Raw genomic sequence first — 25376 nt, forward strand, 5'->3', positions numbered from 1 at the left:
ACCAAGTTGGTTAATTTGTTATTATCAAGGTTGTATGCAGGTGTAACAAACTTGGAGTGGATTAAAACATGTGAAAATAAAAAAAAACTTTGTACTGTATTTTATGGAAGTAAAAACCCAATACACCTATTTAAAAGCCAATTTCATACTGAAATATTCAACAATCGACATGTTAAAACTAAGCACTTATCTTAAAGGTTTGAAAAGCCACCTTTAAAGGTGCTATATAAAATAAAGTTTATTATTTAAACTGATTTCAAAATGCAAAGCATAAGACAACATAAAACTTATTTTTCTGTCCTGTGCAGCTTGATAAGGAGTCTGAGGAATTTTTTAACTTACATTTCATAATATCCTATAAATCCTTGTCTTATACTTACTCAAAACAAAAATATTTTGTCACAAATAAGCGAACCATGTTTTGTCCAATATCTCATCATGGTTCATAAGTTCCATTAGGGTCAGATGTCAATGCCCTTTGCACCCACAGAACTACAGTAAAGGCCTCAGATCAAAGCTTGTGACGTTTTAATAACTTTCATGCTGTAGCAGTGATTTTTTATGATGTTCTACTTTAAAAGATGTGCTTTGATCCACCTGTTCTCAGTGCATAGCTCAGTATATCTGTGACAACATAAAAGTTAAATGTTTAGGTTTCCATTTCTTGGAATTTTGTCATCAGGAGCAAAGATAGAAAGATCTGGCAATGGTGAAAGGAGCTTTCTGGCTTAGAAAGTTTTCTGTTTTCAGTGCAGTCTTATGAATTTCAGACTTCTCATGTTTGATACTACCATACATTTATTAGACATTCAGGCTTGAGTCATGTTTTTTGAAGTAAAGGGTAGTTTAAAGGAAAACAGATGAATCAGAACTGAAAAAGATCTTGCATCATGGTTGGTGTGGCCAAAGTGAGCTTGGAACTCTTTCCATACACTAGGCCTCTATAATTTCCATTTCACTCATCTGTTTTTTCGACTTTTAGTTCAGAGTTGCAAATAAGCCGATTGAGCTTCAAACATGAAAATGGATCTCTCTCCAAATTTAATGTACTAATTGTATGGGGGTGCATAACAGCAACTCAGACTACAATACAGCAATCTCTGCTTCACAACCTGTGCTCCAAGATAGGTTTGGAGAGATTTATTGCATATATATAAATACAATAAAAGACTGCTTTTTATAAAAAAGAAGCACAATAAGCAAAACACATAGTTAATGTGTTTGTTTTGCTTCAGATCACTGCATTAGGAAGAGCACCTTTTATTGTTATTGAAGATGAGCACTAAGATTATAGCTGATTATTGAAAATATATTTGTCCTGAAAATATCCTGTTGATGTAGCTTTATGTAGCTCATGTTGGGACTAGTTTTCAGCAATAAGAAATTTAGATTTCCTATTTTCTGTATGCATTGAATGAGCAGATGCAGCATTAGTGGTTAAAGTTCATAGAGTGTTTCTCTTGCAGAGCTCAACTTGGAATCTGTCCAGCAGCGATGATGAAGACAGTCACAAAGGTGACAAGGATGGGTACATCTGTGCTGTCTGCCTGGATGTCTACTTCAGCCCCTACATGTGCTACCCGTGTCACCATATCTTCTGTGAGCCCTGTCTCCGCACCCTGGCCAAGAACAACCCTGGCAACACACCGTGTCCCCTCTGCAGGACTGTAATCACACACGTCTTTTTCCAAAAAGGTATGACGGGACAGGATGTCTTTAAGATAAAAGATTTGGGGGAAATGCGTACTGAACAGCAAGCGTATTCTGATTTATGGTGCATGACAAAGTCACTTAGATAAAATTGGGATGATCTTCAATCACGTTGCTTTTTAAAGTCTGCCACCCCAGAGGCACAACCTGTTAATGTGATTTTTAGCATCGCATTACTTTTTAAGTGGACCCAAGGGAGATGGTAACAATAAACTGGCCGAAAGTGCACACTTGAAAGGAGATAAAGTTCACTCTCCTTGTAAAGTTCAGAATCATTGTAACAGTTCCTAAATGTTCAAGATCATGAAAATTCTTCTTTGTTGCTAAAGTACCCAACAAATAATATGCATTAATTTTCTTAATGTTTTCTTATTTTATAAGAATATATTATATATATTTATAGATATTAAATTTTATTCCATATTTTATTTGATTATCTAATTTTTCATTTTTTTCAACCATGAAGAGACATAGTGGCTTATAAAAAGGGTTGCATTTTTAAATATTTTATTGTTTAGGGAATGATATTAAGTGAAATGTGTAGCATTAATGTGACAGTAATTGCAGTTGAACATGCCCATTTGCATAAACTTTTAAAAAACAATGTTGCAATATTAATTTAACTGTTCTTTAAAAAGTGACATTCTAAATATGTTTTAACATAAATACTGCAGTTTCAGAAGCTGACATTACATATGAGTAAATATGTTAACACTATTTACTGTACATTGCCTGCTGCTTTAATCTTTTAAATGTGTGGAAAATCTTTGACACAAATAACCCTCTTCTTTAACATTTCAGTACTTTAGGGATTACCTCCGGACAAAAATGAATAGTTAGGTCCTGAGCAGAGGAAACTCCTGTGTTCTATGGATTTTATTAAACAAACGTTTGGGAAAAATAATCAAAACCCTCATCTATATGCACTTCCTGTGCATAAGTATCACTTCATAAGTAGCAGTTGCTTCGAAGTATGTGAAAAGGGTACATGCAACTCATTTAAACAGAGTTTAATTTCCTTGAAAATAGGAATAAAAATGTTGAGGTCCATTAAAGCACCACACTTATAATTAAACCTTCTATTTTGTATCCTGTATTTATATGTTTTGGGGGGAATTGTGCTGATAACCTTAAGTTGTGCTTTAATTTTTGTTAGCTCTACTTTCTGGTTTTGTATTTAAAGATATGTTCCTTCATATTTTTTCCAATATGTATTTATTATAAGAAGCATATAATTTTTTTCTAGTAACACTTTTTAGGGGTGATAAAGGTTAATGTGAGTATGAGACTGCAGTTGTTCAGTACATGTAGAACAAGAGCACATCATTTGTGCCTAAAATTGTACTGAGAAAGGAAAAAAAGGAATAGAAAAAGTACTTTTATCAGTCAAACCCCTAGTTCAACCGTTCAGTTATTTCTGTTATTTTATTTGCTGTAGCAAACAGCCACAGGCTTTACCAAAGACCTAGAACAAGTGGGCAGAATCAGGTCATGGAACAATAGAATGATACTTGACAAAATTGTATCAGTGGATATACTGTCTTAACTGATAATATGTCCAATATATAAAAAACAAGTCAGATTACTTCTGACCATGTCTGGTAGTATGGCGAGTCAGCATTTTCTTTCCAGAAATAAGTAAAAAGGTTCATATGAGAGATGAAAGGAAGATCATTATCCCAACGGTGCTATCAAGTATGGTGGCTGTTCTATCATAGTGTGGATGTGCTTTAGCTTTTCAGGGAATGGAAACCTTATATGATTAAAGCAATTTCAGAGGCAGTAAACCACCAATACACTGGAAGTAACTTCATAATTCATCATGACAGTGGTATGAAACACAGCCAAATTAACAATTACCAAAGAATTTTGTAAAGAGAAGAAGGATCAAAGTACTGGACTGACCTCAGTCCGAGGGAAATGTTACATGTGGATCTCAAAAAAAAAATATGTAGCTCCCAGGAAACTCAACAATTAGAATTTATTCAAAGCTGCTTGGAATGGGGAAGAAGGACAGGAGGTGGCCAATTTACAGAAAGCGTTTACATGCTGTAATATAGGGCTGTCCAGTCCTGGTCCTGGGGGGCTGGTGTGTGTTCTAGGTCTCTTTAAAGCAGCATCACCTTGAAGAGGAGGGAGAAGCTGTAAAATCAATCCAATTAATCCAGCATTTAGGTGATTTATTTTAAGGGCTGAGCTGGAATGAAAACCTACAAACTCACCAGCCTTCCAGGAACAGTGTTAGACTAGACAAGTAACTGAATTAGGACAGATTCATAGTGAATGCGTTTGTCCACATATAGAATTATATAATACATTTTATATTATATATAAATAATTTTAAAGTGTAATTTTATTAAATATATGTTTTAACAGACAGTTGAAATGTAGGTGTTAGCTCAGGCGTCTGTAAACGTGGTCCTAGAGAATCACTATGTTTCACGGTTTTCTTTCAGAATTATTTCAGAATTACAGTATTGGCAGATTTATTAAAAATATAATGTAAAAAGTGTGTTTAATCAGAAGTTCTGATGTGCAAATAAACTCTTTGGGTTTTTTTTTTTTAAAGATTGGTAAATAACGTTAATATTAGAAACATAAATTAAATCATAAACTGCAATCCGGCATATTAGAATGAATGCAGCATTGCTTTCAATGCAAGTTTGCTTTCATGGGGAAAAGAAAATTGACTAGGCTGTTAAAATGCAAAGTGTCTGAGGATTAGGTGAAGTGTCCCTCTACTGCTTTATCTTTGTTAGAGTAGGCCCCGATGCTGTGTTTCAGAGAAAATGAGTTCCAGACTCAAGGAGACTCATATCCATTAAGTGTAGTTGACAATAGTTTGATTGGGAGTTTCAAGATTAGTGTCTTATGCACTGCTTTTCATGAGCTTTTCCAAGGTCAAAGGCCCTAGGTTTAGAAAATTGCTCAGATTTGCAGCCAATGATAAAACTAGGGCCCTGCTTGGTTATGCTGCAGCTATATCTGAATTTGTCTTTGGACAGTAAACAAAAATGCTAACATTTAAAAATGTACCATTTATTTTAATATTTCACATTAATGTGATGCTACTGTAAAAAGTACTGTGTATATTTACACACTGTAAGTATGTATACACATATTTTATGTATAGTGATAGAGGGAATTTTCCAATGGAGGAAAGCAGAATTTGGTTCTTTAGATAGATGGAGACACAGTACAAAAACAGAAAAGAGTGGAGCTAATTAGAACAGTCTTTAATGTTGACTTCAAAGGTGCAATGTTTTCTGTCCAAAAACAGAATTTGTCAAAATTCCTCTTTCCATTTCTAAGTCAGTACAGTTATCACGCTTCCAGCAGTTTTCAAAACAAAATAAGCAATTGTTAATTAAAAATAAATACATCCAAAAGCAAAGACGGTCTTATCTGATTTCCAGCAGAAAGAAAGATAAGTGTCCATTGTATTTTATATTAGCTTTGAGAGCCAGTTTTATAGTCCTTTCCCAAAGTGGCATACTTTAACAGTTTTCGAAAGTGTAGTTCCTTCCAGTCTAAGTTTCTCTGTGCACCCAGGACTCAGGGGTTTTGCATGGACATTGACATTGAATTATTGCCCATCAAAAAATCATGGCAACACACACCCTTCCTATTATGTCTTCGAAATGATTAGGGTATTTTTTACTGCTACCGTGTAGCTTTTCTGAGCAACTTTCCTTAGATGGTCTTCCACATTTAAGTCTTTAATTACTATCGGTTTTGTGACACCACGTGCTTGAAGGTTAGGGGGCACCGTTCATCTTGTGCACCTTCAAAGTTGGATGTAGCTATAGTAACTACTGTAAGTATAATGTTGGAGTCTTAAGGGTCTGCTAACATCTTCAATGTTGTCGTCCTAACATTGTCTGGAGGAAATTCAAATGGGAGTTGTATTAGCATATATTGGCTTCTCAGGCACAAGTAAAGGTTAATTTAAAGTAAAAGAAAAATGAAACACAGCATTTTGTGTGTTTCATATTGCTTAAACAGCCTGCCCTACCACTATGCCTCAGGAAATCACGCTAGCATAAGATTGTTGTAGATCACAGAAAAATGCTTTTCACTTGTTCCCCTAATAGTAACTTATTCACTTTGATTTCCGTCTTGTTGTGCCACATTAGCCTGAATCCACTTCCCTTAAGATCTTCTTCATCTTCAGTTCTTTACGTAACCATAGCACCATTCTTCACCTAGTAAGGTATACCCAAGCAAGAGTTAAGTATGTGGGTCTCTAAATAGGTAGAATCACATTAGGAAATTTAATTAATGGAAGACTTTAGATCAGCCAGATTAATTTAACCATAATGGGCCTCCTTCAACACAGTGTCCCTAGTTAACCTACTGTGGAATTGATTTTGAAATTTGACTATTCCAGTCTGGCTTTGGTTAAGAAGAGTGCAAAACCAGTTGTCCACCAACATTAACCTGGTTTGTTACAGTCAGTCATTATCCAGTGGAATATAAGGTGTTTTATTATACATATTTCTGAGCAATTCACACATTATTTACATATGTTAAGCTTAGCTTTTTTCTCATCTTTAATATCTTACTGCGATTGAGAATGTTTACTTTTCATTACAGAACTGAACCACACTACAAAGACCTTCTTCCCCAAAGAATATTTGTCCCGGAAACAGAACTTCCAGAAAGCAAGTTGTGCAAAGTGGCCTCTTCCCAGCTGCAGAAAATTGTTCCGCATCTTTGGAGGTAGATACTCAATTTTCTTATTGCTTCAAATGGTTTTCACATTTGTGTTGTCCTGAAATGATAGATCTTTTCCAAAGTATTTTCCATGCAACATAGTGACATTTGTATTTTTAATGCTTATACCATAAATCCTGGGACTTATCAGAATAAGTAGTTTACTGATCCTGAATATAGAGTTATAAAAGAGTGACCTACTGACCTACCTACTTTTAGTGACCTACTGTCTCCTTTAGAAAATATTGCTTACTTTAATTTACATTTCCAACAAGTAGTTTGTAGCTTAAAAAGTCGATATCATACCATTTTGTGTTATGTGAAGTTTTTCTTTAGGTTGTAAGAACTTTGATTACAAAACGTAATGTTTGTAAATCAGGGAAAACAAACATTATACACCTGAGAAAAAGAACATGATATGATACTGTATGTTTGCTTTTTTTTCAATTTTAGAATAGAGAATGTATAAATATGAATTACCAGAATTTTTATATAAAGGTAGGTTAAATCCACTACTTTTCAGTGTGGAATTAACATTTTGTTCTTTATACATTTGGAATTTCTATTCAGAGTTAAATCTCTTCAAAGCCTTTAATCAGATTATTTTGAAAAAAAAAATCATCTACTAATTCTTAGTCATTAATAGTTTTTTTTTAACAATACAAGTAAAGATAGCAGTACCCACCAAATGTCTGCTTATGTTCTGGTTCTTCTAAAAATCCAAATAAAGAAGTTGCTTAAGTATAATGTGTCATTTTTGCCCTAAAGAAAACAGATGTTCATTTTTGTTAGTTGTACAGTAGTTAATTTATATTGGACTTTTTGAATATATAAAATGTTTCTGAATAAATGTTCTAAGGCAGAACAAAAAATATAATGAATGTTGCATGGGAGTCAAAGCATAAAGAATTTATACTTAATTATTCTTTTCCCCTTTGCTTTGAAAAAACAAAAGACCTGGAGATCAAAGGATTGAACAAGTAGAACAAGCTCCCTTTTACTTCATAGAGCAAGGCATAAGTGTATTTCTGCTTCATCGTGGAAAAACACTTTGTGGTTACTATAGTCAAGTATAATTTGTTTGTAAAGTAAAGTATCTTACATTATTTTTTGCACCAGTACTCTTCCTTTTACATGATCTATGACCATGTACTGTAGCTCTTATTAATATTCCTTCCTGTTAAAGAAATCAACAATTAACAGAATAAACCAAATAAATACATACAAGTGAACTTGATCTTGTCATCATAGTTTTGATGCCAGTGCAAATTTTTGATCAGATTGAAATTTTGATAATGCCATATTTCAGGATTTTGTATTTACAGTCTCCATTTTAAAAGATGATGCAAAAGATCAGGTAGTTATTGGTTATAAGTATGTTCAAGAAATAGGTCTAGGAGTAGCTCCAGAATCAACTTTTTTCTTGCTCTATTGTTTCTTCTTTGTGTATGAGGCTCTGTGTTGTGTTATCTTTCCCTTCTACGTTTGTGTACTATTTAAAGCATTGACAAGAAACATGAAATTATTCAAGTTCCTCCATAATATAATTAAAAAATTAACATCCTGTCTTTGTATTGTGATTTTCAGGTAATGCTCTTTTTTTGCGTTACAAAATACAACATTTCCACAAATGCTTTTACGATGTGTGTTTACGTTATGTTTTGCCCTTGTTTTGTGTTTTCCCTTGCACTCATTTAGAATATGAAAGCATTACAAGAAATTAAGAGGCTATCATTTGATTTTGTGTCTAATCATTTCTTCATGGATCTGTGGCTACACTGTATTTTTAACAATCTGCAGAAATCTTTCCTCCAGGGCAATGGTGATCATTCAACTGGAGAAATACCTACTTGGCAAGCTAATCAAAATCAGTTCTTATCATGGATCTGCACAAAGCCACTAATGGTTTTACTCTTTCGATTAACATGATACCATTAGCCTGTAAACCTTTCAGCATTTTTCATTTTGGCATTTGGATTAGAGCTTCAGTATACATACACCCAAGCCTGAATTATGTGTTTGAAAAGGTACATTTACATCAGCATTAATTCTCATAAATGGTAATATATCTACAGTAAATGCAGTGTTTGTATGTGTATATAGGAGTGTATGCACATAAGCACAGCTATTTCTGAACCCCTTAAAAACATTTTAATATTGTCAAATGCTATAAAAGGCTTCAAAAACGTACTTTCTTTATACTATATATGCTTTGATAGGTATAATTTTTCAAAATTTAATTAACTTTACACAGATATCTGACTACTTACAGTAATCTGCCTTTACGTTGTGTGCAGCTTAAGTCTTAGTTCCACATTGCCTTGGTTGTGTATTTTCTAATGTGTCCATTGTCTGGAATAATTTCCACTGTGTGATAACGGTTTAACCCTTTCAGTCTTAGCTGAAAGTTGTTTTAGTGATGTGAAAAGCAAGCCAGCGCTAGGATTTAAAGTATGTGCAGCTGTTGATTGAATAAATTTTGCAAGGCTCTTTGCTTGAGTTTTATTATTGAAATACTGTAGCAGTCATCCTCTTTTCCTTGCATGTTGTACAGTATGTCAGTGAGTGGAGATGGAGAGACAGGACAGAAAGATTGGAAGCTCACAGGGCTAATTGCCCTTAATAATTAACAGGTGATGACTAGTCTTGATGACTTTGGGCGGAGCGGTGGCTCTATAAACATTTCCTCTATAAACATTTCATGTGTTTTGAGTGAGTTCAGACCAACATACATTGACATGATTTAGCTACAGACGCGCATATTATTGCTACAATTAGTAGTAGTTCCAAACTCTTTTTAAAATAGTAAATATGTCATTATCAAGAGCTTTCTTTCAGATGAGAGGTATTTATTACTTTTTTTAATAAAAGATGACAGTGGTATCTAGAGAGGTTTTTTTATAAGACTCGCAGCTAACAAAAACATAATGAAACGAGCATTCAGCAGCATCAGACAAGATGCTGACATTGGAAAGTGCTTCCTTTAGCAAACAGAATCATCACTGAATACCATTACTGATTCTTTTTGCAAATCCAAGCTATTTTCAGTGTCATAGTGTTATTTCTTGACGCTGATTCAAAATTGTTTGAATCATCATTCCCTGTCTGTAATGTAACTGAGGACAACGCAACAGTAATTAGCAATTTTATTTAACCCAACATCAATTGTAACATTTGGACCACAGGGCTCAACCACTATTCCTGGCTAAGAAATTTGGGAGCCCATGTACAGTAATTGATTGAATAATTGTGTTTTTGCAGTTTTGTTAAATCTACAAATGTTTAACTATTGTTATCTAGACCCAAAGCTCTGCTTATATTCTTTCAAGGGGACCCAGTTTGTTACATTTGTGCTAATAACAGCAAAAATATATAAAACACTCATACCTTAGTCCTTCTTTCCAATTAGTAAAACAGGCTCTCAGTCAAAGGGCTGTAAGACTAACAAGGTTCAGATCAACCCAGCTGGTACTATTGGCCTACCTAACCAATTAGTGTGCAGAGTGACTGAGGTTCCACAGCAGTAGGAACCTCATTCACACAAGACTGTTTTACTTATGTAGTGTCTTACAAATTTAAATTACTGTTTTCATCTGCATTTAATACAGTCTTACTTTGCCCTATGCTATACTGTAAGCCCCTGTTTTATTTTGTGTATAATAATGCAGTGGAACAACACAGTCTGTCTCTGAATTATTTTAATGGGATGGCTTTCACCGAGTGTGTTATGTAGTTTCCAGTTCCGCTTGTATTAAAGGCCTGGTTTCCTTGCAGGGCTCCGAAGACAAACCACTCCCATTGCCAGAAGACAGTTCCCACATGGTGGGTACAGGTTGGACACTATGGACTATGAAGATGACTCTCGGGGGTGGAGATTTGACATGGACATGGTGATCATCTACATCTACTCTGTCAACTGGGTGATTGGATTCATCATATTCTGTTTACTCTGCTACTTTTTCTTCCCATCATTTTAAGACTATACATCAGTGATTATACAAAAATACATATTTTATATGACTGAATAAACTGTAATGGTCTTTAGGTAAAGTATGTAGGTTTTTTAAGGTGGATTACACATCATCACCATTTATTTGCATTCATCATTTTGCAAGACATTTGGGCAGTATTTAGTAGCGCAGGAGTTATTATTTCCTAGCAGAACAATCAGCATTATGAGAAAGTTTTCATTTATTCGATATGAAAATGATAATACAGAAACACACTTAATCAACTAGTTTCTGTGGTCTATGGTAAAGCAGTTAAAATTAAAATTCATGCTTCAAATCTGTAGCTCTTCTGGTTTGTAGTTGTGATAATCTTAGTTATAAGAACAGTTACAAATGAGATGAGGTAATGTGGCCTAGCCTAATCTAGCCTGTTTTTTTTTTAATAACTAATTGATCAAAGGATCTTAGCCACTTTCTAAAAAGAATCCAGGGTATGAGCTTCAACAGCATGGCTGGGAAACTTGTTCCATTTTCCCTACTTTTTGAAGTAATTCTAAATATTCAGGGTAAAGAGGGCAAGAGACATTTCTGATGAAACCGTGTTATGTTTTTAGATTTTTCTTTATATGAAGTACAAAAAGGGTTAAACTGATTATGTGGCTTGCACACTTTTTGTTATATTATAAAAATGTTTTTATAGCTACTGAAACAAAAACTTTGAGAATTCTCCTATATTGACAGAGTAGTGCTCATACTGTACTGTACACTGTGACAGATTGATAATTTATGCAGATCTAAGAAGGAAACATAATTTAAAGTGTCCATATTTGCTCTTGTTTATTTCAAACATCAGCAGGGTTGATGATAATAGGTAATAATAATAATAATAATAATAATAATAATAATAATAATAATAATAATAATAATAACAAAATCAATTTATTAACCCTTTACAGTTTCTTGCATTAGGAATTATCTTTTCACATACCCCAGCTTGCTCTCCATGAGACACACAGACAGGGAGAGAGCCTGGGGTCAGAGCACAGGGTCTGCCATTGTACGGCGCCCCTGGAGCAGTTGGGGTTAAGGACCTTGCTCAGGAGCCCAACAGAGTAGGATTCCTCTGCCGGCTGCGGAATTTGAACCGGCAACCTTCCAGCCACAGGCGCAGATCCTTAGCCACAGAGCCACCGCTCCGCCCAAAAAAGAGAAAGCTTTCATAGATGTACAGTATAGGTGATCAGTGCTGCTGTGCAATTGTGCTTACCCAGTTCCTCTTTTTTCATGAAAAGTTTACAAATATGAAGACAACAGTGTTGCTGTATTCAAAACTTAGACCGGTATCTAAAAAGTAGTGAGCACCAAGACAAAATAACAAGAGTGTATTTTCTGTGTTTGGTAGCTGTTGACCTTTTATAATTATCTTGTTTAAAGATGGTGTGAGTCAGCCACCATATCAAGTTTAACTTTATTTGAATTATTTAAAATACCCACACATATATTATTATGTTACAGAGAGGATATTAATTGCATGTAGTCTATAAAAAATGTTGGCATTTTTATTTTTCATGACTTAACAAAATAGCTTGAAACCTATTGGGTGTACTGTATATAGGCTTATTTAGGATAAGTGCGCACTGCAGTTTTGTAAATAGTATTTGCAGAGTAATTTCAGAATATATAATTCAGAATAGTTTAGAATATATAATGCGTTGTAAAAGTATTCACACCCTTGCACAGTTTTCACATTTTGTTGCTTTAAAGCTTGTAGTCATACAAAACCTACTCCACCAGTTCAAAGCTAAGGATAATTGATATTGACAATTGATAAATTGCATACATATTCAAACACTTGCTGTGGCAAACTTAAATTAATGTAAGTCAACAAAATTACCCTTACAAGCCACAAAATTAGTTGAGTGGCCTGTGACGGAGTACAATAATAATGGTTCCAATGAATTATTTTAACAATAAATACACCTGTCTCTCTAAGGTCCCTCAGTCAGCTAGTGAATTGTGAGTAAACATTCAGCAACTGAGACCAAGGAGCTTTCAAAACAGCACAGCAATAAAGTTATAAAGCAATAAAGCAATAAGTCTTCTGAATAAATAACAGATACAATAATAATTTAATGTATCTTACAAATAGAATTTACATACGGAATTTTTTGTCCATTAAACTATATAAACTTGTACATATACTGTATAAAATACTATTTTAATTCACCTGGTGCACCTTTTTAACACATTACAATTGGTGTTCACAGATTGGCCAATATTTTAGTTTTAGGAGTTGTGGTACAGTAGTTCTGTGCAATATGTTTACATTACTTTACACAAAGACTGAAGCAAATCAGGAGACTGAATGTACAGTAACATTCAGTACATTAATGAAAAAAAATATTTTTCTTGTATTTTAGGAGTTGTAGAATTGTATTTAAATACAGAATATTTGTTTAAATGTACGTTTCTGATTTGTATTTTTGTAAAATCTTCAAAAAATATAGATCTGGTAAAAAGTTCTAGTTGTATACGAAAAAAGAAACAAAAACAGTCACACATGGTGAGTTCTGCCATTAAATTACAGCTGGCCATGATTTGGGTCCATTTTTCCATCAGCATTTCTACGGTCACAGCATAACAAAACTAATTATGAAGAGCTGCTACTGGCAGCTGATATGTTCCCTTTTCTCAGCAAATAAGTAAAATCTTTCCAAGCCTCTGGAGGACATTTACCAGACCAATAAAACTGAAGTTCCATGCATTATTTTCTCAAATCTGTCTTGTTTATATATTATTTACTGTACATATTGATGAGAAGTACAATACATTGCAAAAAATTAGTACAGTCTTTCTGTCTACAAAAAACAAATTGTACATGTTAGTATACATGTAGCCATGTTTTTTATCAGCACGAATCATAATGTACTTAAACACGTTTGTCATATTACTAAAGTGTAAGATATTATTTCATAGTTCTGATATGAAATTTTAACATTAATCTATAAAGTGATTATACAGTACATAGATATTACAAAGCACTGTACACTGTACATTGATAATGCTTTGTGTAAATTAAATGCAAAGAGTAATTCTTTTGTATGTAAGAGTTCTGCAGTGTTATAAAGACTGTTCTATCCCCCGGAGTGCGTAGATTCAGGAGGTGCTCCCTAAATTGTTAGATACATGATAAATCCTGCCTTCAACACCTGGCACAACTGCTACTGACATCTCCTCATTTGTGATTTCTTCAAAGGCTGAAAAATAATTGGTCGGTAAGATTATTATCAATGAAATAGTTATGGATTGTATAGCACAATTACAGTATTTGCATTCGTTATCTGATACTTATTGATATTTACCTCTGGAGTACAGGTTTTGACATTTAGTGTATACAAACAAAACAAGAATATTATAATTTTGTTCTTATGAGCCTTGTTAGATTTCATGACATAGTGGTCTATCATACGTTCTCAGGACTCACCCTTACCTGTGACTGAAGGAGTAGACGATGCTCTGATTAAGCCCATGCGGTGGCCAGATTTGCAAATTTTGAGGCCTTGAACAATCTTTGCCGACTCAAAATGGTTTATTAGAATAGTAGACAGAATCTGTGCATTTTCAATGTCAAACATCCAGCGGCAATTTAAGAATACAGCATAACCATCCTTTCCCTAAAATAAGTACAATTTAAAAGTATTTTGAATTGTTTATGGATCCTAAATATTTTAAAATAACATTTTATTGTTGTATTGTAACATTATGAGTCATGTTATAACTTTTTCAAACACTAATCCATTTAAAAATGTACTGTATTCACCACTTACCAAAAAATACATAAATTCTAAATAATATATATTTTTTTTTAAAAAGGTTTTCAAATTTACTTTTTATTCAAAACTATAATTTTCCAACGCATCTTGTTAAAAGTGAAGATTAAAGATTAGAAGTAATGCTCTTTTCATACTCTTTCTTAATTTCACAATTGTAACATTTAAACCACAGGAATTAAAAAAGCCTATAATAATGGAAAGTCCCTATATAAATATATGAGGTTAAAAGAAGTATTATCATGACTTACAGTTACCAACCCTACAGATATGAGATGGAGAGAATATGATAATGTGTGGCTGTATATACAGTACATTATGTGGTAACTTTCCCTTTGGGACGCAGAATTATGTCTGTTTTAACTTACTGATAATCTTAACAGGGATTGTGGAGATGTTTTCATAGTTCCCAACATTCCAAATAACCATGGTTATGCAAGTACAATTTTGAATTCACAATTAATTCTAGTATGGAAGTCAGAAACAAGCTAACCAGTCATTGGTGAATGCCAATATCCTTGCTTCTTTCAAGAAACATCTGGATGATATCTCAGAGCTATTGGAATTAACTTCCAAATGGGGTAGATGGGTTGAGTAGCTTCCTCTCATTAGCAACCTTTCTTTTGTTCTTACAGTACACTGAAACCTGTTCTCACAGAATTATTCCAGGTCTATGGAATCTAAAGTAAAGACACTTACCTTTGCCAAGTATTCCTTTATAGCAATTAAATATGTTTTGCTTTTTTCCAAGTTTTGACCTTGAACATTTACAGTCTCAAAAACAATTCTATGTCCTGGTTCTGCATTTGGATCAAAGCCAAATTCAATTCCTGCAACTTGAGGAAACCTGAAAATAAGGTACGACAAGTGCTCAAAATAGTATTATGAAAATATGTTCATGCGTACTAGAACAATTCTAGTTCTTATCTAGAACCCCCCAAAATACTTTATTGTTATTGTAGATTATTTATAAACAGGGCAGAATGTATACAATTTCTTCCCTAAACAGTATTGGGGATTTTCAATACTTCATATACTGTACAAATACAGTATATGTTTTGTTATGTAAAAGAAAACAGAAAGAATCAACTACAGATTCCTATGAAATGAAGGATTCATTTTAAAAAAGGAACGCAGGACATCATGTGGCTCTCAAAGAGAGATAATAGACACAAATTAATGTAGCCAATTAATTAATTGCCATCAATCAACATAGCATACAAGACAAGTTGAAGGAAGCCAGGGCACCTTCAAGAAGAACATGCAAATTTCACACAGAAGGTGCCCCAGTCCAGAACCCAGGACCGAGGATCTGTAAAGAAACACTGACCACCATGCAGACCAGCAGAGGACATATTTTTCTATAATTCTCCTTTACACTAACCTATTATAAGTATCCCACTTTTTAAATCATGTGATCACATACTGTATGCACTTTTAGATTATTGTAGTAGTATATAACCATCTACTATTGATAACAAAGTCCCACATAAAATATATACTGGGTGTACTTAAGTACCATCCTGTCAAAACTCATTCCATAGCATTTCAATGTTCAGTAAATGAGTAGTTTAACTTTATACAGATACGTATTACTTAGCTTTGAAGAATAGAGCGGGACTGTGTGTGCTGTGTTACAGTATGTGTAAATGTGATTACCAACAATTGTATATTGTCATGAGGACAATTTGCAGGAAAATTATACCAAAACATTTCCGTTGTATTTTAATAAGGTCAGTAAGCATCCATATATTTCACTAATTTGTGCTGATGCCCTCAGCTGTATATCATTAATCTTGTCCATCTGTGGTTATTACAGGTACAGTATATAAGATTTTAAAGGGCACAAAACTTGGGAAAAGTCTGTTTTTTTTTTGTTATGTTAGTATTTTTTATTTACTTTATCATATACACATCCACATTTTTCATGGGAACATAGTTGAGAAGACATACCGTATTTTAAACAGTATGTTGTGTTTTTCATCTATATCTGTTTTGGTTTTCTTCAGAACGTACAGTATCTTTAATTGCACCATAAATGGAATTATAATATCAGTTATAACTGAAATTCAGGAAGATGGTTGGATCCTAACCTCACACACTACCACTTGCCTACTGATATACGTTTCGGACCCAGGACTTCCTTTCATGAATCTCTCTCGCACCCCACACTCCTCCATCTACACCCTTGCAGAAAATTCCCTAGCACAACCCTTACAATAGTGAGGGGGGGGTTAGGCAGCCTGTCCTACCCTACGTCCATAGCCATGTGAGACAATTATTTAATACATACTGTATTTGCCTTTTTCTCGCATTCATTACAATTAAATATACAGTATGATATTTATGTATGACAATTTATATACAGTAGACCTACAGTATATAATGAACAAAGCTTGTTCCATCCACAACACAAGGAGCATAGGTACATTTGATACTGTTCAAATTGTTTGACACAAAAAAACGTATATTTCTCCATGCTGCTTGGTGAGCACCATCTACTTAGGGCATGGAGGCAAGGGTTAATACATTTTCCATGCCATTGAATTCTTCACCTCTTAGCTTTATTCCCAGGGATAATGCATTAAGACATGGGTATGAATAGGTTTTGATGTTGAGGGCACCAAACACATTTATTTCATTCGTCAGTTGAACTAGTTTTGTCAAACTCATCCTATGTACAGTACTGTACCACCTCTCCCCTTGGTAAAAATATGAAAATAAGATAATGGCTAAATAATAAGTTATAAAATAATAATAATAACTAAATAATAATTAAGTTAAAAAACTGTACCTTCCATCTAATTCTGGGTAATTTCTAACTCCATTTTCAAGGGCCTCCAATAACTGTTGTCCTGTAGCTTCAACTACCAATACAGGATCTGTTATTGGCAGTATTTGCATAAGGTCATGCATTGTAAAAGGGCCTGCTGGATGGATGCGATCTGATCGCAGAGTACCTGAAATAACACTTCATTATTAAGTCAAAGCCTACCCAACACAACATGGTACTCAGTAGGAGCTTCAGAAAAAAGGACACTAAGAATGGGCCCTTTTTCCAGGACATTTACCCAGGGTTTCATGTCAAAGTGAAACTACTGTATGTTGTAAAACATGTCACAGGATGTGCTGTAGATTATTACTGATATAGGATTACCTAGAATGGAATGCAAACCCTTTTTCACAGTCTTTATTCATCAAAGATAAAAAGATAATTTATTAATAAAATGTTTTTTTACACTACTATCAATCATGAGTTTTATTTCTACCCCAGAAGACTAACCATTTTGTTTCTCTAAAGTATAGTTAAGTATAAAGTTAAAAAGACTATGCCTTGGCTGCCAAAATAGAGAAGGCAAATAAAACATATATGCTCTTATCATGACTAAGAAATTAACACTTCATTCAGTGAACACCTGAATTCAACAGTGCCACATCGGCATGCGTAGCTTCAAGCATTGCATTAGTGATGAGATTGCCAAGATTGCTCTCTGATTTCCTCACGGTAGTAAAGCGTCCATCTAAATCTCTTTCAGTTTGGCACAGCACTTCTTCAAGCAAATACTGTCAAAAAAGTAATAAATTATCATTTAAAAAATAATACAAATGTTTGCTTTATTGGGTGTTAGATGATTGTGTTAAAATAGTAAGTACAGTTTAATATATAATACCTCTGGAATTTGATATTACAGTTTTAATAATTAAACAAGTATAGACAAGAATTGGCATATGTGTCTTTAACTTCAGCATTACCATGAAATGTGCTAGCGAATAAATTGAGTTAAAACTATGGGAGAAACCCATGTGAACCCAGGGAGAACATACAAACTCCACACAGACAGCATCCCAGGGCCCTAGTACTGTGAGGCTGCACTGTTAAAAACTGTGCCACCATGCCATCTTATTTATTATTATTAAATGGATATACAGTATACTGTAAGTTATAAATAGATTATCCCCAAATACCTGTAAAATATTAATTTTGTATTTCAACTTTTTTACAGAGCTCATGGAAGAACTAAAACATGTTTTTTTTCTGTATCACTTTGCCTTCCACGAAAGGAATTACAATGCACTTAATTTTACGGCTTCTAATTATATTTTCTCCAAGCAATGAAAGTTACACATACCTGAATATTCATACTGTATTCCATGACAATGTATTTTATAGCAGGATCCTCCTCAATGTTTTTTTCAATTGCTATTTTCTGTACAGCGTAACTAAATGTCACGTCACAGTTTCTCACGACATCAATTTTTGACAGGTATCTGAAATCGGATCCACTTTTCACAACAAGGATTCCATTCTCCTCTAAAATACCATATTCATGGTCATGGCCTCCGAGGATGAGGTCCACTGCTTTTGTTTTGGATGCCAGTCGGATGTCATTGGACCATTTCATGTGTGTGATGGCAACGATCAGCTCAGCTCCCTTTTCCCGCAGTTCTTTCGAAAGCCGTTCAGCCATGACGACATAGTCCACATAGTCAATATTTGATTTATCAACTGTGCCCAGAGTATCAAGCCATTCCTCTTCAACTAAACCCATTATGCCAATTTTTAGCCCATCCCAGTTGAAGACAGAGCTCACCATTCCATGGCCTAGTGGCTGAGAAGTAAATCTGTCGTATACATTGCTGAGAAACCAAGGCAAATTCATCTTAGGTGCCATTTCCTCAAGGAGATCCACACCAAAATCAAACTCATGGTTGCCTAAAACATTTAAAAACAGTAATATTCACAAGCTCCAATGAAAATGAACACATATTTAAAGGACAAATTAGTTCGGTTGACAGTGCAGAATGGCTGTGCAAGTTGGTCCTGCACTTCAGTGCTGGAAGAAGTGGGGAACACTCCTAATGTACAGTATGTGTACTTTGGGATGAAAAGCAATATACAATATAAATGTAATGAAGTATTATTATTTACTAACATTTTTACTATCCAGTAGGTGGTGAGTCCATGGTGCATGTCTACAGCATACCACAAAATAGATCCACTGTCAGATTCTAAACATTACTGCCAAAGTCTTAATGTTTTCATACTCTTCTGTATAATTTACATAAATTGCTACTTAGACTGATTGGGAGTGTGTACATTATGTATAAACAATTATCTTCCATTTTTTAATTAAATACATTAGGTGTTCTGAATTAATTGTTAGACTGGATTGTTCCATTTGTCTTAGAATTCAGACATTTCTGTTAGTATCAAGTATTAGTACACTGTTTTCCCATGTGTTCTCAGCAATTAATGTTTTATTCTGTACACCTTATAAACAATAACAGCATGTACTAAATGCAGATGATTGTAATTCTTTTTACATTTTTTTTATTTGCTCTCACCAGATACCTCATTGAGTACAATCTAGACTGGTTTGCCAGTCAGTCAAAGCCAATTTGTTTTCCTTAATCAAGACACAATTTTCTGAGTGCATAATAATACAGATTTAGACAAAACTATGCTAATTCTAACTTTGTGCTTTTTGGCAATAGTATGAAAATCAATGGAACTATAAGGGATATTTAAAGTGCCTATTTCATATTTTGCTGTTTTACTATGTATTAGAATTACTGTTAAGACCCTTAAATAATAATAGAACATTCAGTAGTTTGTGTCTCTGGTCACGGTTAATAGTACAGTATATTGCTGGCATTATTGACAATGGTCACTGTGACATAATCAGCCTTCTATAAAAGAAAATGTTAATATTAAGCTTTTGATAAGGCAAGAATTGTGTTATTGCATGCGAAAAATCCAAATTAACAAATCCTAATTACAGTTTCCAAACATTAAAAAGACAGATGGAGCCACAGCTGAACCTATTTATTCAGCATTTTGTACAAAAATAATAAAATAATATTTCCAGGTTATCTTCTCACTTAAAATGTAGCTAAAGGCAGGCTGAAGGCTCCAAATGTACAGTCCAGGCTGCCCTTAATTGTTTTCAAGAGACAAAATGGCATGCAAGCAAACAGTGCAGGTTCACAGTAATCCACAAAGAAAGGTATTTAAATGTCTTTGAAATAATCCATCTACATACTGTAGTTTTATAGTAAACTTCTTGTATAGTATACTGTAGTTTTATAGTAAAGTGTGAAAAGAAATGAATGTCGATTTACAGATTACAAAGAAAAAAACAGCCTGGATGTATGTGAGGCATGGACAATAAGTATTGGCAAGTATTGAGTAAAGATGATTTAGTCATACCAAAGCATTTGAGACATTAGTAAACAACCTACAATAAGAAATGCTGATTCCATAAATGTTTGTTTTTTTTAAACCACAAAAACCTAAAAATAAAAATATTAATGTACTGTAATATAGATTTTGTGGTATTTTAAAGAATTAAATAATATAATCATTAAGGGTGAATATTCTTGATGGGACTGGCAAACTAGTGTTAGAGCTCAATAAGTTTTGATTAAGTTTTCATTGATAAGTTTTTTTCGCTTAAGCTTTTACTCACAGTTGCTTATATTCCAGGGTTCATATACAGTAAGTTGAACAGATAAGGGCTCCATGCTCAGGTTTGAGTGAAGTACTGCAATTAATACTTCAGGGATCTGATTCAGGGAGTACTGCAGGGATCTGTACTATGCCTACTGCTCTTCTTAATTTATATTAATGTTCTAGATTCCAGAATTAGTAAATTAGTGAAGTTTGCACCAAATAAAGAAGATTAGCCAACACTATAGAAGCAGCAAGCAGAATTCACATTAATGACTGGGCAGACACCTGGTAGATTACGTTAAATGTAGACAAGTACAGGATATTGCATGTACTGTAGGTATTACAAAGGTAAAATATGAATAGATATTGGAACCACAGAGATAGAACAGGTTACTTGTGAAAAAGACTTAAATCAGGTGTTTATGTTGACATACTGTATAACATTTAATAAACAATGTGGGAAGTGAATAAAAAAACAAACAAAATGCTACAATATTTAGTTAAAATTTGTAGAATTCTAATCAATGGATGTTATGTTAAAAATTGGCCTAATAAAGCCTCATTTAGAATATCATGTACAATTTTGATCACCTTATGGAGTTTTTTTATGTAGAGGTAATAACTATGTGCAGTTCAATACGTTTAATCATAATAATAATCACCTACAGTAGATACTGTAGGATCATATACAATTTCACTATAACCTCCCTTTATATAATCAATAATCATATTTGCCCTTTTTATTCTATCTGTACATTCCATGGATCAGAACAGTCATGTCTTAAGTTAAGTTCTGTATATCAGGTAATTGTATACAAGCTATTGTGTTGTTGTAATTGTGTCCCTACAGAACGTTCTACATGAGAATGAAAATGTAATTATTGCAAAAAAAAAAAGACTACTTCATTGAAACTGTCCAAAGACACTTTGCAGACAGTTTTACAGCTAACATGCAACACAACTGAATAGCAAGTTCATTAAACTTCACATGATATTTCAAAGTTTTGCCAGACTTAATTATACACTTCTGGAACAGAACTGAACATAAAGCAGAGGATATTGGACATATTTTGGACATAATATGGATTTTTAGTGACTCAAAGTTACAGTTTACAAAAAGTGGTGTTTATATATTACTAAAATTATTATGATAAAAATGTAATCCATAAGGGGTAGATTATAGATAGATAAAAATACATCCATAAATAATTCAAGATAAATGTAAGACCTCCGCCTTTTGGATCTACTTTATCCATAAATTATCCCTAAAACCATTATTTTTATCTGAATTATTTCCCCATTTTTATGTTTAATAAAATTAAAACTTCAATTTACAGTAGCATAATTTGTGAATATCTTAAAACCATTATTATATTAATACTGGTACACAAATACATACCGTATACAGCGCAGTGCACTCCGAGTTTCTTAAATATCTCTACCATATGTTTTCCTTTTGTAATTGTGCTTAACAGGGAAGGATTTAAACAATCTCCACTAAAAACTATTAGTGGGTTTTTCGGATGGAACTGTTTCAAAGCTGTAGCAAACCTGGAAGAAGAGAAAAGCAATACTTTAAAGGACATGCATTTTTACATTTATTTTAACTTTCACTTATATTAAATGAGACTGTATAAAATAAAAAATATGAGAATTATTGTACTCCAGAGGTACTAAGAGTTTTAGTTATGAGGTATGTGAAACAATTCTCACATTCATTTTACTACATGGAAATGCGGGTGACAAAACTTGAAAGAAATTTAAAATGTCTACAAAAGGATATACTGTACTAGGCTACTTGATAAAATAAATATTTTATTGAAAGACATATTTCAACTTTGTTACATGGGAAGATGGAGTTTTGTATCACAGCCATATCACCCTTCAACTAGCAACCCACTGAAGCTAAGGAGGTGTGAGCTTGGTCAGTACCTGGATGGGAGACCTCCTGGGAAAAACTATGGTTGCTGCTGGAAGAGGTGTTAGTGGGGCCAGCAGGGGGCGCTCACCCTGCGGTCCATGTGGGTCCTAATGCCCTAATGTAAAAAGGTGCCGTCCTTTGGATGAGATGTAAAACCGAGGTCCTGACTCCCTGTGGTAATTAAAAACCCCAGGGCATTTCTTGAAAAGAGTAGGGGGTGTAAACCCAGTGTCCTGCCCAAATTTCCCATTGGCCCTTACCAATCATGGCCTCCTAATAATCCCCATCTATAAACTGGCTACATCACTCTGCTCTCCTCCCCACTGATAGCTGATGTGTGGTGAGAGTTCTGGCGCACTATGGCTGCCGTCGCATCATCCAGGTGGGGCTTCATTACCTGTAAAGCGCTTTGAGTGGAGTGTCCAGAAAAGCACTATTTAAGTGTAAGCAATTATTATTATTATTATTATTATTATTATTATAGCTATAAGACATAGCTTGTATTACATATGTAGTGTATACAGTATGTCTTACTCCTCAACACTACAGTTCATAGATTTCTCCCTGTCACTTTCCAGTTACATGGAGATTGCTCAACATCCTGTGAAATCATCCACTATTTAGTTCAGAGAGCTACTGTAAAATATTAATAACAACTACAGGAAAAGGGAAACCTGTCATAACACACACATCAAACTATACCTCTTACATGCTGTAATATTCTGGAGTTTGAAGGTTTTTTTTGGTTTCTAGGCTACACAATCAGAATGGAGGGCTAGTAATACAAAACAATTTAGTAGTTCATCATTTAGTTTTCCTAGATAACTCTGTTATTTTCATTTTCCAGTCCTACTTACAGTAGTAATGCTAGGGAGAACAATACTAGCATATTTGTATTTCAAGAGAATTTGTATATACTTTAGAGTGAACATCAAAAGAAACTTGTTTCTGTGTTCATCCGTGTTTTGGTGTTACTTTGATTAATTGATTATTTGAGACTAACTGTGATGTGCCCCGGTAGAGCAGTGGTAAGCATTGCTGCCTCTCAGCTCTGGGTCTAACTACTGGGATGCAGTCTGTGTGGAGTTTGTATGTTCTCCCCATGTTTGCATGGTTTTCCGGCAGGTGCGCCAGTTTCCTCCCACAATCCAAAGACATAGTGGAAGATTAATTGGCTTCTGGGAAAATTGGTCCTTGTGTGAGTGTGTGCGTGTCTGTGTCTGCCTAGCAATGGAATGGCATCCCATCCAGGGTGTACTCCACCTTTTGTTCATTGCTTGCTATGATAGGCCAAGGCTTCCTCGTGACAACCAATTTGGAAGAAGCAGTTACAAAATGGATTGATGTGATGCACCTAAGTGCCTCTTGATTGTTGTATACTTCTCATCAAGGGAACGTCTCCTTAGTGCCATTGTTATGTTCACAGCCAGCAGTTTCCTGGCAAGATGTTACGTACTGTACATCCAAACTGTCAAAGATAGGCCTCATTCTGGGAGGCCATGTTGTAAGTCATGAAACCTCATCAAATTCAACACATCATTGTGCTCCATCTTCATAATCATTTTAGTGCCACCACTTCCACTGGATCAAATCAGGTGCCCTTTTTTACAACATCTATTCAATTATAAGGTGTTTCAGGAACAGAGGAGGAACACAAAGTGATAGTAAACAACAGCTGCTCTCCAGGCCTAGACCTTAAAAAGGGTCGGACAATCATGTTCAAAGGCAACTTCAGTGATGGCCAAAGATCAATCTCGACTAATTAAGCCAAGTACTGATTTAACTAGGTAAATAGGGGCTTTCCAGAACAAGGGCTGCAGACCCCGACACAAAACTCAAACAGAAATATTCAACAACTCTACAGGAAGTTGCAGTATGTCACCATCACCTTGCTAGCTTTACTTTTGATTGGTTTGGCTTTGACCTGTGTGTGTCACTTGATAGCTTATGCTCCTGTAAGAGACCATGTATAAACATAATTATTCATCAATATTAAGGGAATATTAATGAAAATATCACTGATCTAGACAGTGGTATACAGTACAGTACATATGGAAAATGCACCATACATTGATTAAACGTAATGCAGCAGTGTAAAATGCAGGCTGTAGTAGTTTGGTGTCTAGCAGATCAAAATTTTAATACACCGTTACAACTTCAGAAACTGTTAGTAACAGTGTTACTATTAACTTATTCTTATTATAGAACGGCGCCACTATCAACAACGATACTAGCCGTTTTCCCAACAGGGAGAAACTGGTGCTACATTTCAATGAACTACGCTGAATTCATTGATCCCAGGTAAAACCTAAAACCGTCGTCACCTTGCTGCGCCGCCTACAGGTTCTTCTTCTCTTGCCTCTATTTCGTAAACATCGTTGAAATGCAGAATTGTTAACACAACCTTTGACGATTCATCACTCGTTTCTTTTTCAAGCAAAGAACCTTCCGCCATCTTTCGGTCGAGTGGGGAAGAATTTGTTACCACGGAATCGTCGCCATGGAGACGCCATGCCTTTCTTAATGCTTTATTTATAACCATTAATAAAAAAAAACAGTAAGTAGCACCAAAAGAATGAATGTATACATACATTATAAGAAAAGTCAGTGGTACTCAATTACAGAGATAATTTAACATAACTTAAAATGTCACAGGTTTGTTTAGTGTAGCTTATTTTTAATGTTTGAAATGATTTTAACGTTAAATTCAATTTCTATTTTAAACAGGATTGGAGAAGACATTGACAGGACAAATGAAATATATTTCCTTTATTCATGTTAAAAAACACACATTG

At 34.3% G+C, this 25376-nt stretch overlaps 2 protein-coding genes across 4 annotated transcripts in view; one reads left to right on the forward strand and one right to left on the reverse strand.

Moving 5' to 3' along the window:
* The window catches only part of LOC148673370 (E3 ubiquitin-protein ligase RNF180-like), a 45373-nt gene extending 24850 nt beyond the window's left edge, over positions 1-20523 (forward strand). For 2 of the 3 annotated variants that reach the window (XM_088629766.1, XM_088629767.1), the window contains 3 exons: positions 1467-1695; positions 6307-6432; positions 10201-12477. In XM_088629766.1, coding sequence (XP_088485892.1) covers positions 1467-1695; positions 6307-6432; positions 10201-10403 — 558 coding nt within the window. In that variant the 3' untranslated portion in view covers positions 10404-12477. Of the gene's footprint in view, positions 1-1466; positions 1696-6306; positions 6433-10200; positions 12478-18210 lie in introns of those variants that run through there. The other variant, XM_088629768.1, reaches the window with a different exon arrangement.
* Positions 13474-25050, reverse strand: LOC148673371 (snake venom 5'-nucleotidase-like). Its single transcript, XM_088629769.1, has 8 exons — positions 24906-25050; positions 22060-22211; positions 18337-18920; positions 17623-17770; positions 17001-17166; positions 14906-15053; positions 13867-14050; positions 13474-13633 (listed from the first exon to the last, which is right to left on the reverse strand). The coding sequence occupies exons 1-8, from the start codon at positions 25034-25036 to the stop codon at positions 13533-13535; spliced, it is 1614 nt and encodes a 537-aa protein (XP_088485895.1). The 5' UTR covers positions 25037-25050; the 3' UTR covers positions 13474-13532.
* Between the last annotated feature and the right edge of the window lie 326 nt (positions 25051-25376).

The sequence above is a fragment of the Lepisosteus platostomus genome, chromosome 4, assembly GCF_059453375.1.
Source record: "Lepisosteus platostomus isolate fLepPlt1 chromosome 4, fLepPlt1.hap1, whole genome shotgun sequence".
In the NCBI taxonomy this organism is placed as follows: Eukaryota; Metazoa; Chordata; class Actinopteri; order Semionotiformes; family Lepisosteidae; genus Lepisosteus; species Lepisosteus platostomus.